This window comes from Maylandia zebra, linkage group LG15 (genome assembly GCF_041146795.1).
Source record: "Maylandia zebra isolate NMK-2024a linkage group LG15, Mzebra_GT3a, whole genome shotgun sequence".
Lineage (NCBI taxonomy): Eukaryota > Metazoa > Chordata > Actinopteri > Cichliformes > Cichlidae > Maylandia > Maylandia zebra.
In genome coordinates, this window is record NC_135181.1 from 33,430,699 (window position 1) to 33,453,576 (window position 22,878).

Sequence of the window (22,878 nt, forward strand, 5' to 3'; positions counted from 1 at the left end):
AATAGAATATTATGGTCGACAGTATTGAATGCTGCACTGAGGTCTAGCAGGACTGAGATGAGTCCACTGTCAGAGGCCATAAGAAGATGATTTGTAACCTTCACTAAAGCTGTTTCTGTGCTGTGCTGAGCTCTGACACCTGACTGAAACTCTTCAAATAAGCCATTCCGCTGCAGATGATCTGTTAGCTGTTTGACAACTACTTCTTCAATGGTTTTTTATATGAAAGGAAGGTTAGAGATTGGCCTATAATTAGCTAAGAGATGGCTAGAGATGGCTTTTTAAGTAACAGTTTAACTACAGCCAGCTTGAAGGCCTGTGGTGCTTTGCTGATTATTAGAGATAGGTTGATCATATTTAAGATTGGCAGGACTTCTTTGAGCAGTTTTGTAGGAATGGGGTCTAAAAGACACGTTGATGGTTTGGAGGAAGTAATTATTGAAGTTAACTCAGAAAGATCAATTGGAGAAAAAGAGTCTAAATGAATATCAATTCATGAAAGTAGCTGTAGATAATATTACATCTGTGAAATGATTATGAGTAATTTTTTCTCTAATGGTTAAAATTTTAGTTGTGAAGAAGTTCATGAAGTCATTACTAGTTAATATTAAATGGTTGATTCAACAGTGCTCTTACTTTTGTCAGCCTGGCTATAGCGCTGAAGAGAAACCTGGGGTCGTTCTTATTTTCTTCAATCAATGATGAATAGTAAGATGTTCTGGCTTTGCGGAGGACTTTCTTATAAAGCAACAAGCTATTTCTCCAGGCTAAATGATGATCTTCTAAATGTGTGACATGTCATTTCCTCTCCAGCTTACAAGTTATCTGCTTTAAGCTATGTGTTTGAGAATTATACCACGGAGTCAGGTACTTCTGATTTGAAGCTGCATTTTTCACAGGAGCTACAGTATCCAGAGTCATACGTGGTGAGGAGGTAAAATTATTATTAACAAGATAATCGACCTCTGTTGGAGTAGCATTCAGGTAGCTGCTCTGCTCTGTGTTGGTACAGAGCATTGACGATGATAACAGTGGGTGGATTATATTCTTAAACTTAGTTACAGCGCTTTCAGAAAGACATCTACTGTGATAAAGTCTACTCTCCACTGCTGTGTAATCAATTATTGTAAATTTAAATGTAATCAGAAAATTATCCAACAAGAGTGGCTTCTCGGGAAACACTGTTAAATGTTCAGTTTCTATGCCATATGTTAAAACAAGATCTAGAGTGTGATTAAAGTGGTGGGTGGGTTCTTTTACATTTTGAGAGAAACCAATTGAGTCTAATAACAGATTAAATGCTGTGTTGAGGCTGTCATTTTTAGCATCTACATGGATGTAGATGCTAAAAGGAAGAACAGACAGAAACTCTGTGTAAGGCCCAGGTGGACGATAGATGATAACAAATAAGACTGGCTTTTGAGTTTTACAGCTGGGGTAGACAAGACTAAGCATCGGGCTTTCAAACAAATTAAAAGTCTGTCTTGGGCTTTGGCTGATTAATAGGATGGTGTGGAAAATTGCTGCCACACCGCCCCCTCAGCCTGTGCTTCGAGGTTTCTGATAGTTAGAATGACTCGGGGGTGTTGATTCATTTAAACTAATATAATCATCCTGCTCTAACCAGGTTTCTGTAAAGCACAATAAATTGATTTGTTGATCAATTATTAAGTCATGTATTAACAGAGACTTGGAAGAGAGACACCTAATGTTTAATAATCCACATTTCACTTTTTTACTCTTTGGTGCAGAAAATATTGGAGAGCAGTGAGATCTAGCGATCACCTGATGGGGCAGAGACACCAAAACGGAGTATAGGGTTTCAGTATCATTGTAAGCCTGTCATCATGAACTATCAAGTCATGCAGAGCACACTGAGTTCACTATGCACAACACCAATTGGGTCCTACCCAGACAATACCATCTTTTTGGCATGCTTATTCCCTACACTGCTCTGGCTTAAATAAAAAAAAGTAAATGTTTAAATAAAACGTGGCTTAAACACTGGTGAAGAATCTCTGGAGCTAGAGAAGAGCGAAATGGCTCAAACCTGCCACACGACTTGCTCCAGCTGTAGCACACCTGGGAGAGTGAACTTAAACTGCTCCATGCTCTCCCTCTTCGAAGATGTTATGTGCATCCCAGACCTGTCAGACTCCACACACAGCATTCATATCTTTTCAGATGCTACAGAGAAAGCATATGGGTCCATAACATATATTATTCACTACATTACCCCTGACCCATTTTCATGTAATGCCAGTGTACTGCAGATTGGAGCTACAAGTTTAACTCTAACAGCAGATAACCACAAGCAAGGTGAACTATATCACTTCAGGAAAGTACAGAAAGACTGAAGTTTCTGTCCTCCTGTCATCGCTAGTACCAATACTACTTACCTTTACTTCTGTGTATGACCAAGAAACTCAGCTGACTGGAGTTGCACTTGGTGAAAAGGGGTGGGCAGGGGGAGGTTCCAGATCCCAAGCTGTTGAGGTAAGCTCAGTTATATCTAGCCAGTATTTCTCAGTCTCAATCACCAGCTCAGATCCCTTCCCTGCCAGCGATGGACAGATCAGAGGCACTTTAGATTCTTTACTTCTTCCACCAGATACGTGATGTCATACTCCATGCCTCCATCATCCTGTTTGTGGGAAGGGCATGGGCGTAGGATTCTATCACAGACCCAACAGTGGCTTTCCCTTTGAGCTGGAGTAGATGCACCAGCATCGGCTGCATAATGGCCTGGATCATTTTTTCCAAACCAATTTGAAGGCTGGCTGTAGCTCAGGAGATTTGGCAGGTCGTCCACTAATTGGAAGGTTGGCTGTTCTAGTCTGCATGCCAATGTATCCTTGGGCAAGTGTTCGTATAACATTGTAGCCCCAGGGTGACTGTGGCTACAATGTAGCTTGCCATCACCAGTGTGTGAATGTGTGTATGAATGGGTGGATGACTGGTTGTGTAAAGCGCTTTGGGGTCCTTAGGGACTAGTAAAAGCGCTATACAAATACAGGCCATTTACCGTTTACAGGCCATTTAAATGGGTAAATGGGATAAAACATTTTGAGTACTCCAGTAGAGTAGAAAAGAACTAATCCACTTACCATTTACAATCCAAAGGTAGATTTGTCAACCGGAGGTTGGACCACAGGACCTCTGCCCCTGACCACCGCCCAACCCACAAAATAGACCAATCCCACTGCAATGTCTCCAGAAACTGCATAGTTGAATGGTGCTGTTTAGCTTGACCGTGTTAAACAAACACTGCCTATCATGAGACATGCAGTCAGACCAGTCAAGTGAGGAACAATGGAACTTGTTCTTACACAAAAGGAAACACTTGAGGCATTAGTGGCCTGCTCTATGGAGGTAAATAGTTTCAGTTCAAGCCTCAAAGTGATGAAAAATATTGTATCTGCTGATCCAGCTTTCACATTAGTATTTGTACATAATATGAGGAGGGATGGGAATGTTGTGCAACAAAAATTTAGAACCGGATGCTCTGAAGTTAATAGTCTCTGAATGATTTTTGTTTGTTTTTTGTCTATTTGAAGTCTTTTGGTGTCTCTTTATTGTGTGTCTTTTTGACTTTTCTCTTTGTGGTCTTTTTTTTTTGGGAGTTGTGTTCTGTCTGAGTCTGACTGTCTCTGTCGGATCTATTTGCAGTCATTTTGTGTTGTTTGTGTCTCTTGCCATTATGAAACAAGAAACGTTAACTTCAAACACATTTCTCACGGGCTTAGTGCTGTATATAATAATGACTTGCTTGTTGAGCAGAGTCGGTTGGTGGGCTTCACTTTTTGTCCGTCCTTCTCGGCGTTTCCTCCGCCCTCCTGGTTTATAAAAGAAGCGAGCAGCCCTCAGTCATTGGAGCTGATTCAGTCAGGTGGATTGGGGTGGCTGTGAGATGGCGGAAAGAGGCAGAGAGCAGCCGGGGTTAATCCGTCTTTGTTTTGCTGCCCCGCAGTAGAACTTCTCAGTGTCGAGTCCGGTTCGGAGACACACAGGGAATTCGCTTACGGCGCAAACATGTCCTGGAAACGAGCCAGGAGTGGAGAATCTCCGATAAGCCGACGCGCAAAAGGTAGGAGAGAGACCAGTGTCGCTCGGTGAGGGTGAGCCGGTCAGTGCTGCTCCCATGGAGCCACAGCACACAGACACCTCGCTGGGTTCATGACTGAAGCACTGATGAACTTTTTAGCCAACTTTTTGTGTGGAGCTGAGGAATTTGCTGGAGCGGTCAGATATTATGGACTGTTGGAGTTTTCGGGTGTGAGCCAATAAAAATAATTTCTTCCCAACCCTTTCAGACGTCCCGGAGCCGCTGCAGGAGAGTGCTCCCTCCCCGACCCTGCCTGCGGATCATGTGCTCAGCTCCGGAGCGGTGTTATTCCCTGGTAGCTATTAACCCACATTTGTGTATCATGTGCCTGGTGTATTCATAAATGTTTGAAAGTGTGAGACCTAAGAGAGCTTGTGTGAAGGCTTTAGAACTCCTCCACTCCTGGTGATACTCATTCTTTTTTAAATGTTTCATTTATTTTGGCAAAACTGGCAGCCACATGAAAATGTCCTTAACTCGGACCGGATGTCTAGGCCTCTTTCATTTTATTTTCCTCCTTCATCCCTAAAATTTGCACATAATGGGTTTATCTGGCTTTTTAGGTACTTTTGATCAACATGGTTGCCCTCTGGTTATGTTCCCAGTGGATGGGCAATACAAACTCTCCTCAGACCTCAGCAAAGCTGAAGTGGTGGACTTCATAAATTACTTTCAGTATCAGCACAAGTAGGTGGAATTCAACAAACACGTTTTTTTGCACTGTGTTTGTGTGTACAGTGATGTTTGGACTGTTTCTCTCTGACAGTAAGAAACTGGAAAAGCAGAGCATGGTGTCAGTCGTGGCTGATCTGAGGGATGTCTCACTCTCTACCATCAGTTTCATTGTCGAGACTCTACTGCTGCTTGAGGTATTGTTATGATGAAGTGGAGTGTGTGGCTACATTGTGAGACCTTTTTCAAGATGATGGTTTACTTTTTTTAGACTGAAGTTCTATGCTGAAATGCTTTTAGACATGATTTTATTACCCAGCAGGCTGCTGTTGAATTGTGATGAATATGAATTGTATTATTTACTTTTTTGTGAACAAAGTATAAACCCCAAAGTACTCTGAAGAATTTGAGTCCCAAATAATAATGAAATATTGTTTAGACGTCAGCTGTCTAACCTGTGGAAGGACAAAAATGTAGAAACCCAGAATGAAGGTTTTCATTTAGCGATACATTTTTTACATTTTATGTGTTGTTGCTTTTGGGGAGTCAAATTGGAGAAAATGTTGCATGAATCTAATGCCTGAAGAATTGAAGATGAGGCAAAGGGTTTCAGAGATGTTTGCGTTTACTTAACCAATGAAGCCATTTTAAAAACTCTTGCTGCTGTGTGATTGAGTGCTGTATGAGCAACCATGTGTTTTCATTGAGGAAAACAAAGAATAATTGTTGGTGCAAATTTTTATTTTCCTTTTTTTTTTTTTTAGCTACAAAAGCGCACAGTCCACACTGTGTACATCCTTCAGCCCAAAAAAAAGGATCTTGAGAAGCTAATGCTGAAGCTGCTGGCTCCATCGAAGGATTATCCTGCTTCTTTCAAAGTGAGTATATCAAACTGTTATGCACAGACTTTGTTGAGATTTAATGTACGTGAGCAGTTCTGATCTCCTTTTATAAACATTTTGTAGAGGGTCCTTCTGAGAGAAATCCCAGAGCTCCAGAACTACATTGATCGAAGCCAGCTACCATGGTCACTGGGTGGATACCTCATGTACCGTCATCAGAGCTGGGTTGCCTTCATTAAGGTAGTGATGCTGCTTTCTGCGAGACCAGTTTCATTTAGAAAGTGTAGAAAAATCACTGTGAAGAGGATACAGAGGGTAAGGGCCTGTGGTCTTGATCACATATCTGTGGTGATATATGGGACAGAGGGAGTGGACTTTAACCAGATGGAAACAATCCCAGAGAGTAAGTGTGCCAGAGGAATGTGATGTGCAGTTGATGAGCCATACAATGAAGATATGAAGGAGTTGCTGTGAACAGCAGCATGCTGAGAAAGGGCACTACAGATGTGATGTTTGCTTTGAGAATATTGATGGAGAAGTTCTGAAGGCGCTTCACTGTGCAATTGTGGATCTACACAAAGTATATGATAAGGTGCCAAGATGTGGTACTGTATTAGGAAGTTAGGAGTGTCAGAAGAGGAATGAAAATCAGATGATTAGAAACGAGTCCATCAGAGAGACGGCTGAGATGGTTTGGACATGTGCAGAGGAGGGATAGTGGGTAAATTATATAGAGGATGCTGAAGATCGAACTGCCAAGCAGAAGGAAAAGAGGAAGACCTCAGAAGATTCATGGATGTAATGAGAGGGGTTGGGGTGACAGAAGACAATACTAGTGATAGAATAAAATTGATGCAGGTGACAATTGTGAGCCCAAAAGGGATCAGCTGAAGGAAGAGAGAAACGCCTGTATTAAAATGCTGCTGCTTCTCTGGGGAACAACTTGTCATGCACCAACTGTAGCAAAGGTAGCTACAAATATGGAATTTAACATGAGCTTTTCTACTTGTAATGTGTGCATCTATAAAGAGGTATGAGTAAGATGAAGAAATGAATGTCTGTCCTGCCTGTTATTTAGATGTATGACGATGTAGTCATGTTTCCTTTCCAAAGCTTTTGGTCATAGGAATAAGCTGGAAGAGCAGCTGAAAGTTCAGTGTTTAAGGATACTTTTTTTTAATGGGTGATTATGTTGATGATTGTCTGCTCCAACCAACTTTAAGCCAACCATTCTAACTAATTTGTTATATTTGTTTAACACAACCGTTAGTCTGATAGCAAGACTTAAGAATCAGTCTTATGATTAATCGGGGGATTTGTGTGTATGTTGAAATGTTTCTGCTCAAGTGTGATGTGAGAAACGGTCTCTCTGGTAATCCACTAATAACTAACAATAGGTCAGAATCCATTGAATATTTATTGCGAGCATAGATGCAGAGATCTGTTTGAGCAGCCAGCACCTCTTATTGGTCACCACCATGAAGCTTGTGCAAATGCCTTGCATAATGAGCTGATCTTATTAGCCATTGAAAGGAGCCCTCTTTCCATTAATTATCCATTCAGTCATATTCAGCTGGGCCATGACTGTTAACTGTGGCACCTCTTTGCCTGTGGGGAAACCTATTTAGGATACTACTTGGGATACAATCCCCATAGACTGAATTGGGATTTGGTTAACTTAATCGACTGTTGACATAACTAAATCGGGAAAATGAGTAGCCTTAAACTCATGCTCACCTTAAAGCTGTCTAAAATAAACAGTAGTGAAGTCTCATATTGTGAAATCCTGGGTGCACAGATGTATTTTGATGATCTCTGACTCATGCTGCTTCCTGCAGGAGATTGATGCATTTGTCCAGGAGTTTGTGTCTGTAGTCCAGCGGCTGCCTTCATGCATCTCTGCACTGCAGGCTCTGTCCAGGCTGCCACTGCCCACCACCGTCAGCGAGCTCCGGCAATTCTGCTTAGGCACTGAAGCCAAGTTTCAGCAGCTCAGGAGGTTAGAATTGCCCCTTCTTGGTTATGATCTTATCAAGCAGCTGCAGTCTAAAAAAGGGTGTGGCACTTTCTTGTCTGCAATATTTTTGTCAATCAAATATTCACTGAAATATAAACCTTATAGCAGCAGGACGGCAGAGGGGGATGTGCACAGATGCTTGTTTGGTGTAACACTTGTTTTGTCTTGTATTCATGGTATAATATTAGTACCATCAAGAGTAAATAATGTGCTCTAGTTGCTAATTCGGGCCCTATACTAGGAAACTCATTCAACGTGCTGTGGGTATCTTTCTGTTATGTGAAGCGGCTTACTCTAACACTGTCGATCAGGATAAACTGTTTCAGAAAGCTGGTTATCAAGTTAACCCAGGGTTACCCCTGCACGTTCAGATGAAAGAGGTGGTGTTGGCAGCTTCTGACCAATCTAGGGGCGTTTCACAGGTAAACATTAAAGCTTACTGTCCCACATGTATGATGTGATCAGGGAGTTGGGGCTGGAGGAGCTACTGAGGAACTGTGAGAGTTTGGTGGGGAAGCTGCGTTGGCCTGACAGGGAGCCGTGCTTCCAGGATATGGCTGGAACTGCCCTCTTCACTCAGATGGCCTTTGATATGCTCCAGAACCACAGCAGGTACTGCAGGCAGCCAGATCTCTGTGTCAAGTCATGAAAATGGGTTCTTTATCTTAATCCACCAAAAAGTCCATACAGCAGTTTTGTAATGATCCCATTTCACATCAGCTAAAGCAAAATGCCAGTATGACTAAGGATTATCCAAGATTAATGTTTTTTGCTACTCTAAGAAACTGTATCGGACGCTTTTAAGAGTTGATGTGCCATTTAATTACAGGATAACTGCTGCTGTGGAAAAAGTGGAGTTGCTGTGGCAGCAGCTGTTTTCTAAAGCTCGTTTAAGGCTACGTGTGTTCCAGTTGCGTGATAATGCGCTGCAGGTGGGTCTAACAGCGAGTCCACATGTAATGGTTTCCTTTAAAAAATTTTTTAAACCTAGTGGTCTAAACCAAAACCTAAATGACCTGAGTCACTTTACTCGGGCTGTTTTGGTTTGAGCAGAGTGGGGAATGTTTGACCACAAAACTGAGTATCCACAGGACAAATGTGGCTTTGTACATCTGGATAACCTTAAAATATGAACTATTAAATCATTTTCTGATTGTGAATTGTCAAGGGTGCGGTTCTCATCTTTAAAAATGGCCTTGGGCGTGTAGCTAAGTACAGAACTAGATAAAAGTACAGATAATCGTGTTAGTATAAACGGCTCAGTGTTTGTGGAAAACTACTTTGAGTGACCACTTGAAGAAAATTATCAGCTCCCCCAGTAACTGGGGGACAACAACCGATCCGCAAATAAAGGCAACCGGATGTTGGGTTTTCTTGACGCTTGCTTACAGGTTTCTGAGAAGATTGAAACTCTTCTTCAAGAGAAGATCCAGCCCTTCAAAGTAGAGATTGCCAAGGACCCTACAAAAGCTGTGATTCTGGTGTCTGAATTTGAAGCATCCATCCACACTCCTGCTATGGTATGGCTTTAGCTTGCATGTTATGAATCTTACCTTGCAACATAGATCGACCTCGATTAGATTACACCACGGTTTAGTTAAATCCTAGTTGTTTGTAACATTAGTGTTGCTAACTGTGTTACGGATGCTGTTAACTTATGCTTGAAGTAAAGGTTACCTCTCACCTACCAGGCACTTGTTCGCTGGGCTGAAGATGTAATCCAGGCTTCAGCAGAGATTCTCCCCTTGGACAGTCAGCCCACAGGGAGCTGGGCTGCAGATCTGGAGAGGCTGAAGGACAAACTTGACTCTGCCGTGAACTTGATTCTGCAAACCCTCAGAGCAGTTTCCAGCTACCATCGCTACTACAGCAAGGCAAGTTGTGGAAAACTTACAGACGCGGTAATACCAAGTGCTCGTAACTGTGGCATGAACATCAGCAGCGCATTTGATTCATTGGAAGAACTTTTGTTTTGGAACCTAAGCTAACCATCAACAGCTTTTTGTCTTGCTCTTGTGAGGTAATGCTTGCCACGTTAAACAAAACAACAAAAATACCTTTACTGACTGTAATCACTGACAGTAGTTTTTATTTTTTTCACTCCACATGTGCCAGACATCCTCTTTCAAATCACACTGACCTATCATCCAACTGGCTTACTAACATTTTTCTATCATCCTGTGCTGTCTAATTACAGCCGGTGTGCATTTTTAATTTCAAGGACAAATGCTTTTTAACTACTTAAAGATGATGTTGATCAAAAATTTGAGTCTTTGTTATTGCCATACCTGGTTACTGTTGTCTAAAATAAATTGGCCCCACCCCCAAGAATAGCAGAAATTATGCCGTTTACCTGTTTAGGCCAGCTGCTGGTACAGTCTGGTCCTTTGCCAGAACTTCCTCCAGGAGCTCCTGTCGGGTGTTCGTGAAGAGGCTTCCTCCATCCAGCTGCAGCAGAAGAACTGGGGGATGATGCCTGGGTGGAGATGGAGGCTGTCCACTTTTCTGAAGAACAATCCCCCTCCAGAAATGGAGGAGCTGCTCCATCTGTCTCATTTGGCAAATGCAATCCCAGATGATGAGATCCAGCAGATGGGGAAACAAATGTCTCAAAGGTGATGTGATTGATTCCATTTCAACTGTTGTGTACAAAGTCGTACCTTGAGTGCAAGCAAATAAGGTGTGCGTGTGCATCAATTATCAACTTTCTTGCAGTTTTGTGCAAAAATTTGTTGAAAAGTAGCAGCTTTCTGAGACATCAGACATGTCAACCACTGCCGTTACCAAATGTCATTTATGGGCTGTTAGCAGGAAGCTTGGTCCTCTTCAGGAAAGCAGACTTGGTTAAAAACTGAATATGTATAAGTATGTTGTCCTTTCATAAAAGATCATCCAGTGTGTACTCTTGTAGGAAGGGTAAGGAATGAAGCACTCAAGTGCAGCTCCTCATTTTGAGAATTTGACCTGCTATGATGCTATGAATCAACTTTATTTTTCAATAGTAATTTACTCAAACTTGAATGAAATATTCTAATTTGAGCTGCTGAATTTGTGATTTGCATGAGTTACAAGCCACAAAAAGAGGTGTACCAGAGATGAAATCAATTTCTATCAAAGTTTAACCTTTTAATTAAATGATGAGAAACAAACATTCATCCATTTTGTTTAGTTTTTTATTTTTTTGTTGACACTTGAGTGACTTTTTGAAAGATGAAATGTCTTCACTTGGACTCAGAATCGCCAAAATGAGTCTTTGCTGGGTGAAATATCACATCTATAAGTTGTGTCCGTTGTGTGATCTATATTTTTATCTTCAGTTGAACAACTGATTCAGCAATCAAATGCAAGTTTGACAGATGATGGCAATTTAAATGGTTTTACTCCAGTGTTGTTGTTGTTGTTGTCGTCGTCTGTATTCATTGGTCCACTGGATTCTTTATTTATTCATGCTGTCACTGAATCATATAATTTATTTTCTCCTTTAGCAGATGGAGTAATATTTGGAATAGATTTAATCGGCTGATCAGCGTTTGTAGCTTATGGCTGCTCAATTAGTTTTGATCCCATCACCCATTCAACCCAAATATTCAGTATGTCAAATAACATTTGACAGTTTGGCTGAGCAGCCAGCCACACCAGTTTACCACATTAATTTTTTTTTTCTGGTGCCATTATTTCATTTTCTATTTATTTTTTATTCGCCAGGTGCTTGACACTGAGGAAACTTCTAAGCTCTTCAGGACCAGTGGCTGTCGAACAACTCCAGATGGCCCTACAGTGGCAGTATGAGTTACTGAGGGGCAACCATGTGAATCTCTTATCTGCTGATTCTACCACGTCAAAACCTGTGCCACACCATGTTTCAGAGTCAAACCTCGCTAAATGTAAAGGTGGTAAAGAAGTTGCCCATGTCTTTGGAACATCTCCCTTGTCTGGAGGTTCAGGGTTGGTGTCAGCTACGGGCAAACCGTCCTCCCCGTTTGCTGCAACCAGAGACTTTGCAATACCTGCCTCAAGCCCGCCTCAAATCCATGACATTATTTCCAGTGTTTCAGATAGGGCTCACAGAGAGGAGCATGACTTGGGCTCTATAGGAAGCTCTCCTAAAGCTGATTTGCTGAATCAGTTTGAGATCAAAGTAAAGCGCATAGCTGCTGTGTCCAGTAACCCTTGGCTTAGCTTGCCGGTAGAGGATTTGGAAAACTCTTACACTGTCAGCAGTACACAAAATCCAGCACCTCAAAAAGTTGATCACGATTCTTCAGATGAGCATGTCAGTGGCACCCAGGCTAGCAGGTCTCAAATTCAGCCTACACCGGAGGTTTTAAGGAGCACAGAACCCAAAGGATCACAGAGCAGGGACTGGATATTACATCCACAAAGTTGTGTGGAACATCCTGAACTAAGTCCCATTTGCAGTGTTCTCTCCAGCACCGTTATTGAAGGAAGAGACAAGTCCATCTGTTCCACAGAGGGGGTTCCCACTCTACTCTGGGATTCTTATGACCTCCATGACCAAAATCAAGATGATGATGATGGGTAATTTGTTTGGCTTCAAATGTCGATCAGTATGTTGCTTCTCCTACAGTGTGCTATTCTCAAAGAAATTTCAGCAGTGGTATTGAAATTTCAGTTGTTACACAGATCCTACACGAGTAATTTTTTTTTAATTTATATTTTTTATTGTTGGTCACAAGTGACAAAATAATTAGATTTGTCACATAAGGGGACTCTGATTTATTGCAATTTATGATGAGGACTGATCAGGCATGATCACCTGCCAAACTGCATTCTGAACCAGTAAAATTCCTCCAGTGGCACCTACTGTTACATTTCATCATAACATACAGACACTGTATTGTCTACTTTGATTCCTTATGGCAGCAAATTAATGAGGGTCAGATGAAAGAGTTGAAGGAAGGATGGTAAACTGGGAAAAGGCAATTCTTCAATTTGCCTAATGCCTTATTTTATTTCCCCTCGCAACTTTTCAGCGAGTTGTCCATGAAGGACTGGGATGTGAAGGAAGAGGAAGGTCTGAGGGAAGTGGAGAATATCTTGGACAAGGCTGATGAAATATTAGAGGTGAGAGGGGGATCGTTTGAGAAATGAAGACCGTGCTGGTTGTTGTGACTTCTGGACAGAACGGATTCCCTTTCAGTCGATTCACTCGGTACAACGCATAAGTATGGGATATCACGCCCTCGCGTGTCCAGTGTACTGAGTGAATCGACTGAAAGGGAACAGAAGTTATAGACATAACTATTCGTTTTTATTTTGCAGGAGGAGGAAAATGTTCTGGCTCAGGAAGCTGTGCTAGATGCACTGCTGAGGACAGAGGACAGGCAGGGTGTCTGGCGATTGTGTGATGGTGAGGACCAGCTTGATACGGTGGGTGAAGCATCTAGCAGATCAGTTCTTTGTTACAGATTCTATTAATTTTCGATATCGGTTTGTTTCAGTTACTCTATGCCTCTATGGCACGGAAAAAGAGGTAAGTTACACAAGGCACAGGTCCAGGGATGTCTTTGGACTGTAAGAGGAAGATGGACAAAATGTGAAACTGATGTGTGGTTTATAAACTATTGGGGGAAACCTGGTCTTGTTAGGAGAGACGGGATTTATCCCACTTTGGGAGCAACTCTCCTTTCTGGGAAATCTGGCCAAATTTATTAAACGATCCAAACGGGAACCCAAGTTGCCGTCTTACACGCCTCTCTGCAGCGTCTCCTCTTCTGTCATTCCCACAGACCGTCTACATTCAGATGATCAAAACCCACTTGCAGTTTGTTTTTTAGGATTTTATATCAAAGGACTAAATAAGATCCTCTGAAAAAGAGCAGAGTTTATTGAACAGTCATGCAAAAACAAAGGAGCACATAACTACACACAGAATAACGAGACAAAGCAACCCTAGGGTTTAGAGCCTTAAGCATATGCACACGTAGCAGAAAGCTAGAGAAAAAGACAGAAAAAAGAGTGACAGACTAAAGTAAGAACTCCTGGATCCTCTTTAGGGTGAGGAGCCTCTGACTACTCCTCTATGAAGTATAACCCATGAGTTGTACAGCTTTCAGGGTATTCTTTTCAGGTTTATATTTATACTCTCCTTTTTGACAGATCTGTTATGCCAGCCTTTTATAGTAAGAAGTAATTAATCTACTTGATATTTTTATTACCCAAAAATAAAAATTTATTTCAGTAATTATTGGTTTTCTCCAACTTCAGCCATGATTCATAGTAATCACCAGGTGGACCCCTGGATTTTTAACCATTAGAGGAAAATTTAATTGGTCATTCCCAGATGTCATGAAGTACAAGGACTTTGGAAACTGCTGTATAGTCAGCTCAATTATTGACTCAACTTCAATAATTTTATTTCCTATGATTTGCATTTGCCATTCTTTCACATATAGTGTAATATTACTTTGTCCTGGCATGTATTTAGTTGGCAGGTAACGGTAAATAATTTTGCTCTTCACCAAGAAGATTGTCCGGCCATCAGTTTACGCCCTGAAGTTAAAGTGCTTTGGTTAAATGATCTGAATTTGTCTGGCAAGTCTACGTCTGCAAGTCAAGTCGGCTTTATTTGTATAGCACATTTAAAGGACCTCAAGTGTCGGCCAAAAATGAATGAATAAATAGGCTTTTCTCATAAAACAAAATTCCCCAGTAACATGAAAGACTCCGTGCCAGTTCTCCCAAACACTTTACTGCAGTTGTTACAGCCAGTGGCACAATGATTATTAGGTATGTGAGGCAAATACTTTTTTACACAGAGCCAGGTGGACAACTGTCATCTTTTGTAGCCCGGTTGTATTGAGCTTGTTTCAAGTAGTGAAACAAGCTTGTTTCCAGTTTTGGCTAAAATATTTTTCTTATGTAATTTGCAAAGTACTGTGCTATGTTGAAATGGCTAAACCCTCATCATCAGAGGCTGACAGACATGCTGGGGTTTGTCTTATAAAATGTCTGACTCAAATAGATGTTGATTCAAATAACTTTTCATATTAAATACAAATGTCAGTAATCTTTAGCTTGTTAATGTCTAACTCACTCCTTATAATTATTGTGCTGATGGTTGTTCTGAAAATAATTCCAGAATAGAGTAGATATCAGCCCCTGTTAAGGCCTGATATCAATCTGAGTCTTACCTGTTCAAACCTTTAAACCATGTTTAATTTACTGCTGGTTCCAAAAAATGGGTAGCTGATGGCCAGAATGGAAAAACTCAGTTTGCCTGAAGGGAAGCCTACAAACCAGTGGGTAATGTGACAGTAGGTTTGTCAGCTTGTTTTATAGTCCCTTGGTATTCACTATATTTTTCCTTATTCTTTTAAGATGTCGTCCTACGAGCTGGCTGAAGCTGGTGTTCTTTGTTTCGATGACTGCGTTGACTCTGCAGAATCTGACGGTTTCATTGACCTTGTGTCGGCTGGGTCTGCACGTGAAACTAAAGCTAATGCGGATGGGCTTTACAGTGAAGCTCCAACGGTATCTGACAGCAAGCCAGACCTGCTGATGGAACTGAGAAAGGTTCATATCCTGGACGGGTTAATCATGGAAGAGAACTTGCAGATCAACAAGTTTCGATGCAGTAAAGAGAAACTCAACACTGAGCTCTGGGAGAGCAAACCTGTGGGTACAAATGTGTTACTGACTTCATGCAATGAGAGGGAGGCTTCACATTTGCAGCTGGAAAAGGAGAAGAGGGAGGTGGAGGAGCTGGAGAAACAGAATGAGGATATTGATGAAAGGTTTAAAAAATGTTCTATAACTGAAAGGCCTAGAAAAGAACATGATGATCGAGTGCTCTGTGATCTCTTTCCCAATGGTTCTGGAAGATCAGTCGCCAGCCTTGCCATGGATGGGTCTGTGAATACACGTGTGACTAAAATTATTCAAGATGTTTCAGACCTTAAGGTAACCAAAGGGGCTTCACCACAAGATGTGGCTCAACTGCCACTTTCCCAGTGTCAAGATGCTAGTGGTTGTACAACTGGTCTGTCAGTATATTACAAAATTACCTTGAACAATGTATTTGATTTACAGGAACCCTCAGAAGAGGCAGGGGTCCAATCGCAATACATCGATGGGAATGAATTGGCCAGGTCTGCTAGTTTATGCAGTCCAGAAGCATCTTTAATCCCTGAAATGAGGGTAGATGATGGCACCTTTGACCCAGGTGGAAAATCACTCCTTCCCCCTGTAGCTAAGCCAAGAAAGTCTTTGCTTCCTGTGAATGAAGCCCGTGCTGAACTCGAAGCTCCTCACTCCACAGAGGAGTCCTTAGATCATTATTTTGTAGGTGAAGGCCAACTTCATCTACAAAATGAAGTACTTGAAGAGCTGCCAGAGAATGTGCCTCCAGACACCAGCCACAGCTTGGTTTCCAGTCCAAATGTAACACAACATGAAAACGATAACCATGTACCCCCAGAGAACTGTTGGGCATCATTACAGCGCTCGTCTGAAATAATGACTAAAAATGAAAAGATGCCCACATCTTTACTCAAACTACATGTGCAGTCAGCAGAGGAAATCCACACTTCACCTCCTGCAGATGACCACCAACTCGAACAGTCTGTATCCCAAGTGACTGCTGATCAGCCTCTAGAGTTTGACTCGGGTGGAAGAGACGAACCAAATGAAAAGCTACTAGATGGCGTTCAGAGCTCTGAGGCTCTGAGAATCTCTGGGTCACCTGAAAGTCAGATCCAGTTTTATAGCCCCATGACGGAGGTACGTGGGCACATCCTACTTCAGCTGTCACCTTTTTGTCTTCATTTAGAACATCAAGTATATCTCGTATTTAAAAGCCTAACATCAACATTAGTTTTTAGTTCTTATGAAAGCTTTCTCCCAACCCCAGGCTTTTAAATTGCTGTGTGCCATGTGTAACTGAGCGCACATACTTTGAATGTATGACTAAAATGGGGCTTATAGACTAAAGCGCTGGCCAGACTTGAAAACAAATAAAGTTGTAGTCACAATATAAACTTAAAAGATCATTTCAGTGCTTTTGAACCTCTGGAATTTTATTTTTTTTAAAAAAAGGAAAAAAAAAAAAGCTTGTGTCTGTATCTCTAGATTGCAGATTTCAAGAGTCCAATTGTACTGGATTCAGGCTCTGGTTTGATAAAGGCAGGATTTGCAGATCAAGACCTACCAACCATTATATTCCCCACAATAATTGGGGTGCCAAAGTATGAGGTAAGTGCATTCGTTGTTAGAAGCTTTGATTTTAACTCGTGTCCCTTAGGTTGGCCCCTACATGTTTAAACATATTTATGGAGCGTTTCTTTTCAAAATATTTTCAGTAAATGTATTCTATAAATTGCCTTGGTCTTTGCATCCTTTGTCTGTTCATTGCAGCAGCCTCATGATGTGTGTTTATAGTTGGTTGGCATCTGCCTACAGCTACTTTGCGCTATAAGGAAAACTATGGGGATTTAAAGTGTGGGTATAAATATACTTTTTTTTTTTTTTGTGTCCTGTCTTTGCAGGAAGTACTGAATGGTAACCTTGAAAGAGAGGCCTACATTGGTCATGATGCAGAACACATGAGAGGGGTTCTGACTCTGAAGCACCCCATAAAGAATGGAATCATTCACAACTGGGATGAAATGGAAAAGGTGAGACTCGTGTTTGCATAACAACTAGAAAATGAAAAACTCATGTCGGAATCATTCCCCTTTAGTACTTAAATGTTACGTATATTGATGTGTCGTCTGGAACTCGATTACTGACTACAGGTTACAGCTGTTCCACAGACCCAGCTGGCTGAAGATGTTGGATGTCTTTTCCAGCAATATGAGGCTTAGTTTGAAAGAGGCACGACCCAAAGCCTTTTTGTTTGTAGTACTTGACATGTGAGGAAAATGTGTACATTCAGTTTAAAAACATGTTATTGTGGTCCTGCTGTGCATATATCCATAAATGGACTAGAAAACTTTACACTTAATATGCTGTTTTATTTTGCTACTGCACTGGTTTTAATATTTTTACCCCTAAGCCATAAAAGGCTGAGGGGGTATTGTTGTCATCGTGTCAGGCCTGCGGGTGGCGTGTACACCCAGCTTTGTGAACACAGTAACCTGAGAATGAGGTAACATGAGGTGCAGCTGGTAGGAGGCTGAGCAGTAGTGATGGTGGCCGTCAGTATTTTTATCTGCTGTGTTAAACAAAGCGAGTTTACACGTAATAATGAAATGTGCTGTATAAATAAAATTGCTATTGGCATGTGGGAGAGTCTGTACAGCCTTAAAGGCTGCAAAAGTTTCATTTTATACTTGATCGTTACAGGTACATTTGCTCATCTATCATACAGTCTCTGCTGCTTGAAACTTGCTGGCAAAGTGGAAAGGCACAAATGGTTTTCTTATGTTCAAGTCTCAAATATAACAAATCCGTTCAGCAAATACCCTGGTTTTATCCCATCATTGGTCACACAGTGTATATGTGTTGATGCTGTCAAAAGCCTCACTTCATAGGAATATGTTCCTGAGGCTTAGAGGGCAGCTGCAGACCTATTTGTCCCTGTGGATTACCGGTAGTCTAGTTTGAATGTCTGTGTTTTGAGAACTCACCCACTTTGCAACTTCCCCACCCATTAACATGCTTCCCTCAAGAGAAATAAAGTATTGGTGGTTGTCCACAAGCTCATTTACTCTTGGTGCTTGACTTTTTGTCTCTTAGATCTGGCATCATACGTTCCAGCAGCTGCGTGTGGAACCAGAAGATCACCCGGTTCTTTTGACGGAAGCGGCCATGAACCCTCTGAAGAATCGGCAGCACGCGGTTGAGATCATGTTTGAGTGTTTCAACGTGCCTTTCACCTATGTAGCCATGCAAGCAGTGCTAGCGCTCTACGCAGCGGGAAGAACCACTGGTACTGTAGTCGCTCGTCTTCCCGCAGTGATTGATGCACACGGATGATGGCTTGTCTGAAGACTTTGTTCAGCTTGGTGTATTTAAACCACTCAAATCTGATCCTATGATCCTACTTGTGCGTATTTGATATAGGTGTGGTGTTTGACTCTGGGGATGGAGTGAGCCACAGTGTGCCTGTGTTTGAGGGATACTGTCTACCTCATGCTGTGCAACGCTTTCCCCTGGCTGGATTAGATGTTACACTGCATCTTAAAAAGGTATTTAGCACTTCTGTTAATGCTCCAGTGTAGGAGCTATGTTATTGATTGCTTGGAAGGCATAATCCCTGGATGGTTCCTAACTTAGTTTAAAGACGAGGCAAAACCAGCTTGCTGTGCTTGTTCTTTAAGCTTCTCCGGGAACAGGGAGTGTGCATGCGTACCACAGCAGAGGAGGAGATAGTGAGGGAGATGAAGGAGAAGTGCTGCTGTGTCTCTCTCAACTATGAAGATGAGCTAAATCGGGGGCAGTCATCCTGCAGAGAGATGCATTACACCATGCCAGATGGGCAGATTATTACCCTCAGCACAGAGAGGTTCAGGTAATGTTGGGGGGCTGCTTCCTGCTTTTTACCAACACTTAAGTTTTAGAAATGATCTTGTGGTCACCTTGCTTGTTGTATAGCACAGACTCTTTAGCAGAGTGTACCCCCTGTTCATCTAGGGCACCTGAGATTCTGTTCAAACCTGAGCTGATTGGACGGGACCATTATGGGATGCACGAAAGCATCTACAGGTCAATCCTCAGCACAGACATTGACCTGAGGCGCTGCTTCCTGGGAAACATTGTACTTTCAGGTAACATTTGGTTCTTGGTAAGGTGTTGCACTACAATCTGAAGTACAATGGTTTTCCAAATTCTGCTTCCATTTGTTTTGTCCTCTCTTCCTGAAGGTGGGAACACTCTGCTGCCCGGCCTGCCTGAGCGACTGCAGGATGAAATCAAAGGCCTGCTGCCCTCAGACATGGGGGGCAGTGTTTGTGTAACCAGCCCCAAAGATAGAGACTTCTCAGTGTGGAGAGGAGGAGCAGTGTTGGCAAATATGCCTACCTTTACCTCTGCATGGATCAGTCGGGACGAATACGAGGAGTATGGACCGCAGATAGTCTTCAGGAAGTGCTTCTGAATCGACTGAAAGGTTGATGGCTCATTTCATCAACAGTGCTGCTGGCTGCTGAGCCAGCGGGACTCAGCTGTTGTCCCTCTCTGTGGAATCTTTTGTGTTTTTCTTAATTTTCTCTCCCCTGTTCTTTAGTGGAGGTTTCCTGCTTACACCTTATGCACTTCCTATACAGCCCACTAACACGGCAATAAGGAAGTTGATCAAAACGTTCCAATCATTACTATTGTCGTTGCTATCACTATAAAACCTCTAAGTGTGTCTTAAATTCTAAATTTCTGTGTCCCAAGAACTTAAGCCTAAATATATTCATGTTCTGTGATTAAGGGGCTGAAACTGAAGCTGCCCTTTAATTCATGTCTGTCTTTGTTTCAAGAATATGCAATTGAGAAACATGAAGAAATTTTGATGTGTCAGCTTTAAATTGTGCATTAATCTGATATTGTCAAAAACCTTATTTATTGTTTTTGCTTTTATGTGAAACATGATACTTGCTTTTACACATGGTAGTCCAGCTGTAATCTGCTGTGGTTCTTTATGCACTGAATGTTGAGTATTAAGGGCTCTGCAGAATTTATTCTTAAATCTTCTGCAATAATGGATTTGTCACAATGCAACTTTCAATGATTCCTTTAGTTAATACCACATTTTCGTTGTAATATGACTCAGATTGTCATCATAACACATGACAGAATATATTTGTTTTTAATTTCTTTTTCTGTGCAGAATCCCTTGAATGGAGTGGCTCCTAATACTCATCAGATGGGTGCAGTGTACATGAGTTTTTCCTGAGGTCATTGTTGGTTCTTAGACCTCGTTGCACGTGTTGCTCTGGTACATTGTGAACTCTGTACAATTTTTCAGTGTGGAGGTTTTTTTGTTTTTTTTTTTTTTTGGTGTAGGGGACCATTGTGTGTTTTACATGCATTCTTGCACAAGTTATCCTTTTTGTGGACTCTGTTCCAGTGATGCCAAACTGCTCAATTCCTGTTAAATTCTGAAGAAAAACAAACAGTGGCAGCCCGTGCTGTTAGACTTGGTGAACATTTAAAGATTTTTATTATTTATTCTGTGCATGAAATTCAGTTGCATGAGTTTGAATTCCATGTGTGTGTCTATGTTGTTTTGGACTTGTGTGTGTACTTTGCATGAATTTTGTATTTTTAAGTGTCTGTCTAAAAGCAGAGGGTTTGTCATGTGGCCTAGAGCTCTGCTCTTATGGGGAAATTACTGAGCGGTGACAGCAGAAGCTGCCGTTTCAGGCAAGTTTGAAGTGAACAGGCTCATGGATTGTGTGGTTCTTCTAATTGTAGTTAAACGGCTGGGCCGAGTCCAGCAGTGTTTTTCCTGAACCATGTCATTTTTTTTTTTTTTTTTTAAATAAATATTGTAATCATCATCCTGCTGTGCTGACTTTGTTTCAGTTGTAGACATCCCTGAATGTTGAGACTAAAACGGAAATGGATCTGCTTTTTCATATTTGCCTAAATGTAACCAGTGTGTTCCTGTGTTGTATGATGTATGATGTAAGGCAAGTTTATTTATATAGCACAATTCAACAACACGGTGATTCAAAGTGCTTTAGAGAAAAGGAAAAAAAAAAGGAACAGTAGATAAAATCAGTAGTTAAAATGTAAGTTTAAGAATTTAGGCTTAAAAGTAAAACTGGATTTGGTGCTTTATTCAAATGCAGCTGGGAATAGGTGAGTCTTAAACCTGGATTTAAATAAACTGAGTGTTTCAGCTGATCTGAGGCTTTCTGGGAATTTGTTCCAGATATATGGAGCATAAAAGCTGAATGCAGCTTCTCAGTGTCTGGTTCGGACTCGGAACTGATTTAAAAAAAAAAAAAAAAACTGGCTCCAGATGACCTGGGGGATCTGGAAGGTTCATACTCGGTCAAGCCTACTAAAGATGAATGCATGGACTAATTTTTCCAGGTCCTGTTGAGACATCAGACCTTTTATCCTTGAAATATTCTTGAGGTGATAGTAAGCTGATTTTGTTATTGCCTTAATGTGTTTTTCTAAGTTTAGGTCTGCGTCCACTTCAGTTTTGTTTAGCTGGAGAAAATTGTGGCACAGCCAGTTATTAATTTCCTCAATGCATTTATCAAGAGCCTGTACAGGGCCTCAGTAATATATCTGTGCTTATCTGCATAGCTATGATAGTTTATTTTGTTCTTTATAATCTGTTCCAGTGGGAGCATGTAAATGTTAAACAGAAGAGGTCCCATGATGGAACCTTGGGGAACTCCACATGTGATACTTGTCTGCTCAGATGTGAAGTTACCTATTGATACAAAGTATTTCCTGTTTTCTAAGTATGTTTTGAACCAGTTTAGTACAGTTCCTGAAAGACCTGCCCAGTTCTCCAGTCGTTTGAGTAATATGTTGTGGTCAACTGTATCAAATGCTGCACTGAGATCCAGTAAAACTATAAGACTGACATTTTTCCACTGTCTGTATTCAGACATATGTCATTAAACACTTTGGTCAGAGCGGTTTCAGTGCTGTGGTTCTGTCTAAAACCTGACTGGGAGGCATCATAGCAGTTATTCTGTTTTAAGAAGTAATTGAGTTGTTAAGAAACTTTTTCAATGTTCTTACTTAAAAATGAAAGATTTGAGATCAGCCTGTAGTTGTTCATTTGTGTCTTGTCAAGATTGTCCTTTTTCAGTAGAGGATTAATTTCAGCTTTTTTTTTTTTTTTTTTTTTTTTTTTTGTGTGCTTCTGGAAACACACCTGACATTAAAGAAAGCTTGACGATCTGTAACAGGTCTGACTCCAAAGTCTTTGAGACCTCTTTGGAAAAAATCTGTTGGCAGGACATCTAAGCAGCAGGAGGAAGAGTTCAGTTGACGTTAAATTTCCTCCAGGTCCTTGCTGTTAATAGGGTGAAACTGTTTTATGGTGTCTAAACAGTTTTTCGGTGGACACAGTACATATCCTAAATCTGCTGTGATGTACCGATTGCTTGTCTAATCTTTTGAATTTTGTCTGTGAAGAATTTGGCAAAGTCATTGCAGGCCATGGTCGAATGAAGTTCAGCTGCCACTGACACAGGAGGGTTTGTTAGCCTGTCAGCTGTTGCAAATAAGACCCGAGCATTATGACTGGTTTTGGTGACGATGTCAGAGAAGTAGGACCTCCTTGCACTCCTCAGTTGTAAAATATAATTGAAGTTTCT

The 22,878-nt window shown here is 41.3% G+C and overlaps 1 protein-coding gene across 4 annotated transcripts; it reads left to right on the forward strand.

Moving 5' to 3' along the window:
• Positions 1-3,843: 3,843 nt before the first annotated feature.
• On the forward strand, positions 3,844-21,063 carry LOC101466845 (uncharacterized). Of its 4 annotated transcripts, XM_004564731.4 has the most exons (24): positions 3,844-4,087; positions 4,314-4,400; positions 4,669-4,792; positions 4,872-4,974; positions 5,542-5,655; positions 5,743-5,859; positions 7,458-7,618; positions 8,102-8,248; positions 8,466-8,568; positions 9,028-9,156; positions 9,328-9,510; positions 9,998-10,251; positions 11,342-12,175; positions 12,631-12,721; positions 12,920-13,027; positions 14,978-15,559; positions 15,689-16,378; positions 16,727-16,849; positions 17,143-17,271; positions 18,335-18,527; positions 18,662-18,786; positions 18,919-19,109; positions 19,232-19,365; positions 19,462-21,063. In XM_004564731.4, the coding sequence occupies exons 1-24, from the start codon at positions 4,033-4,035 to the stop codon at positions 19,692-19,694; spliced, it is 5,010 nt and encodes a 1,669-aa protein (XP_004564788.3). In that variant the 5' UTR covers positions 3,844-4,032; the 3' UTR covers positions 19,695-21,063. The 4 variants fall into 4 exon arrangements, with proteins under 4 accessions (XP_004564788.3, XP_004564787.3, XP_076730416.1 ...); XM_004564730.4 differs by having other exon boundaries at positions 14,978-16,378; XM_076874301.1 differs by having other exon boundaries at positions 7,530-7,618; positions 14,978-16,378.
• Positions 21,064-22,878: the final 1,815 nt, after the last annotated feature.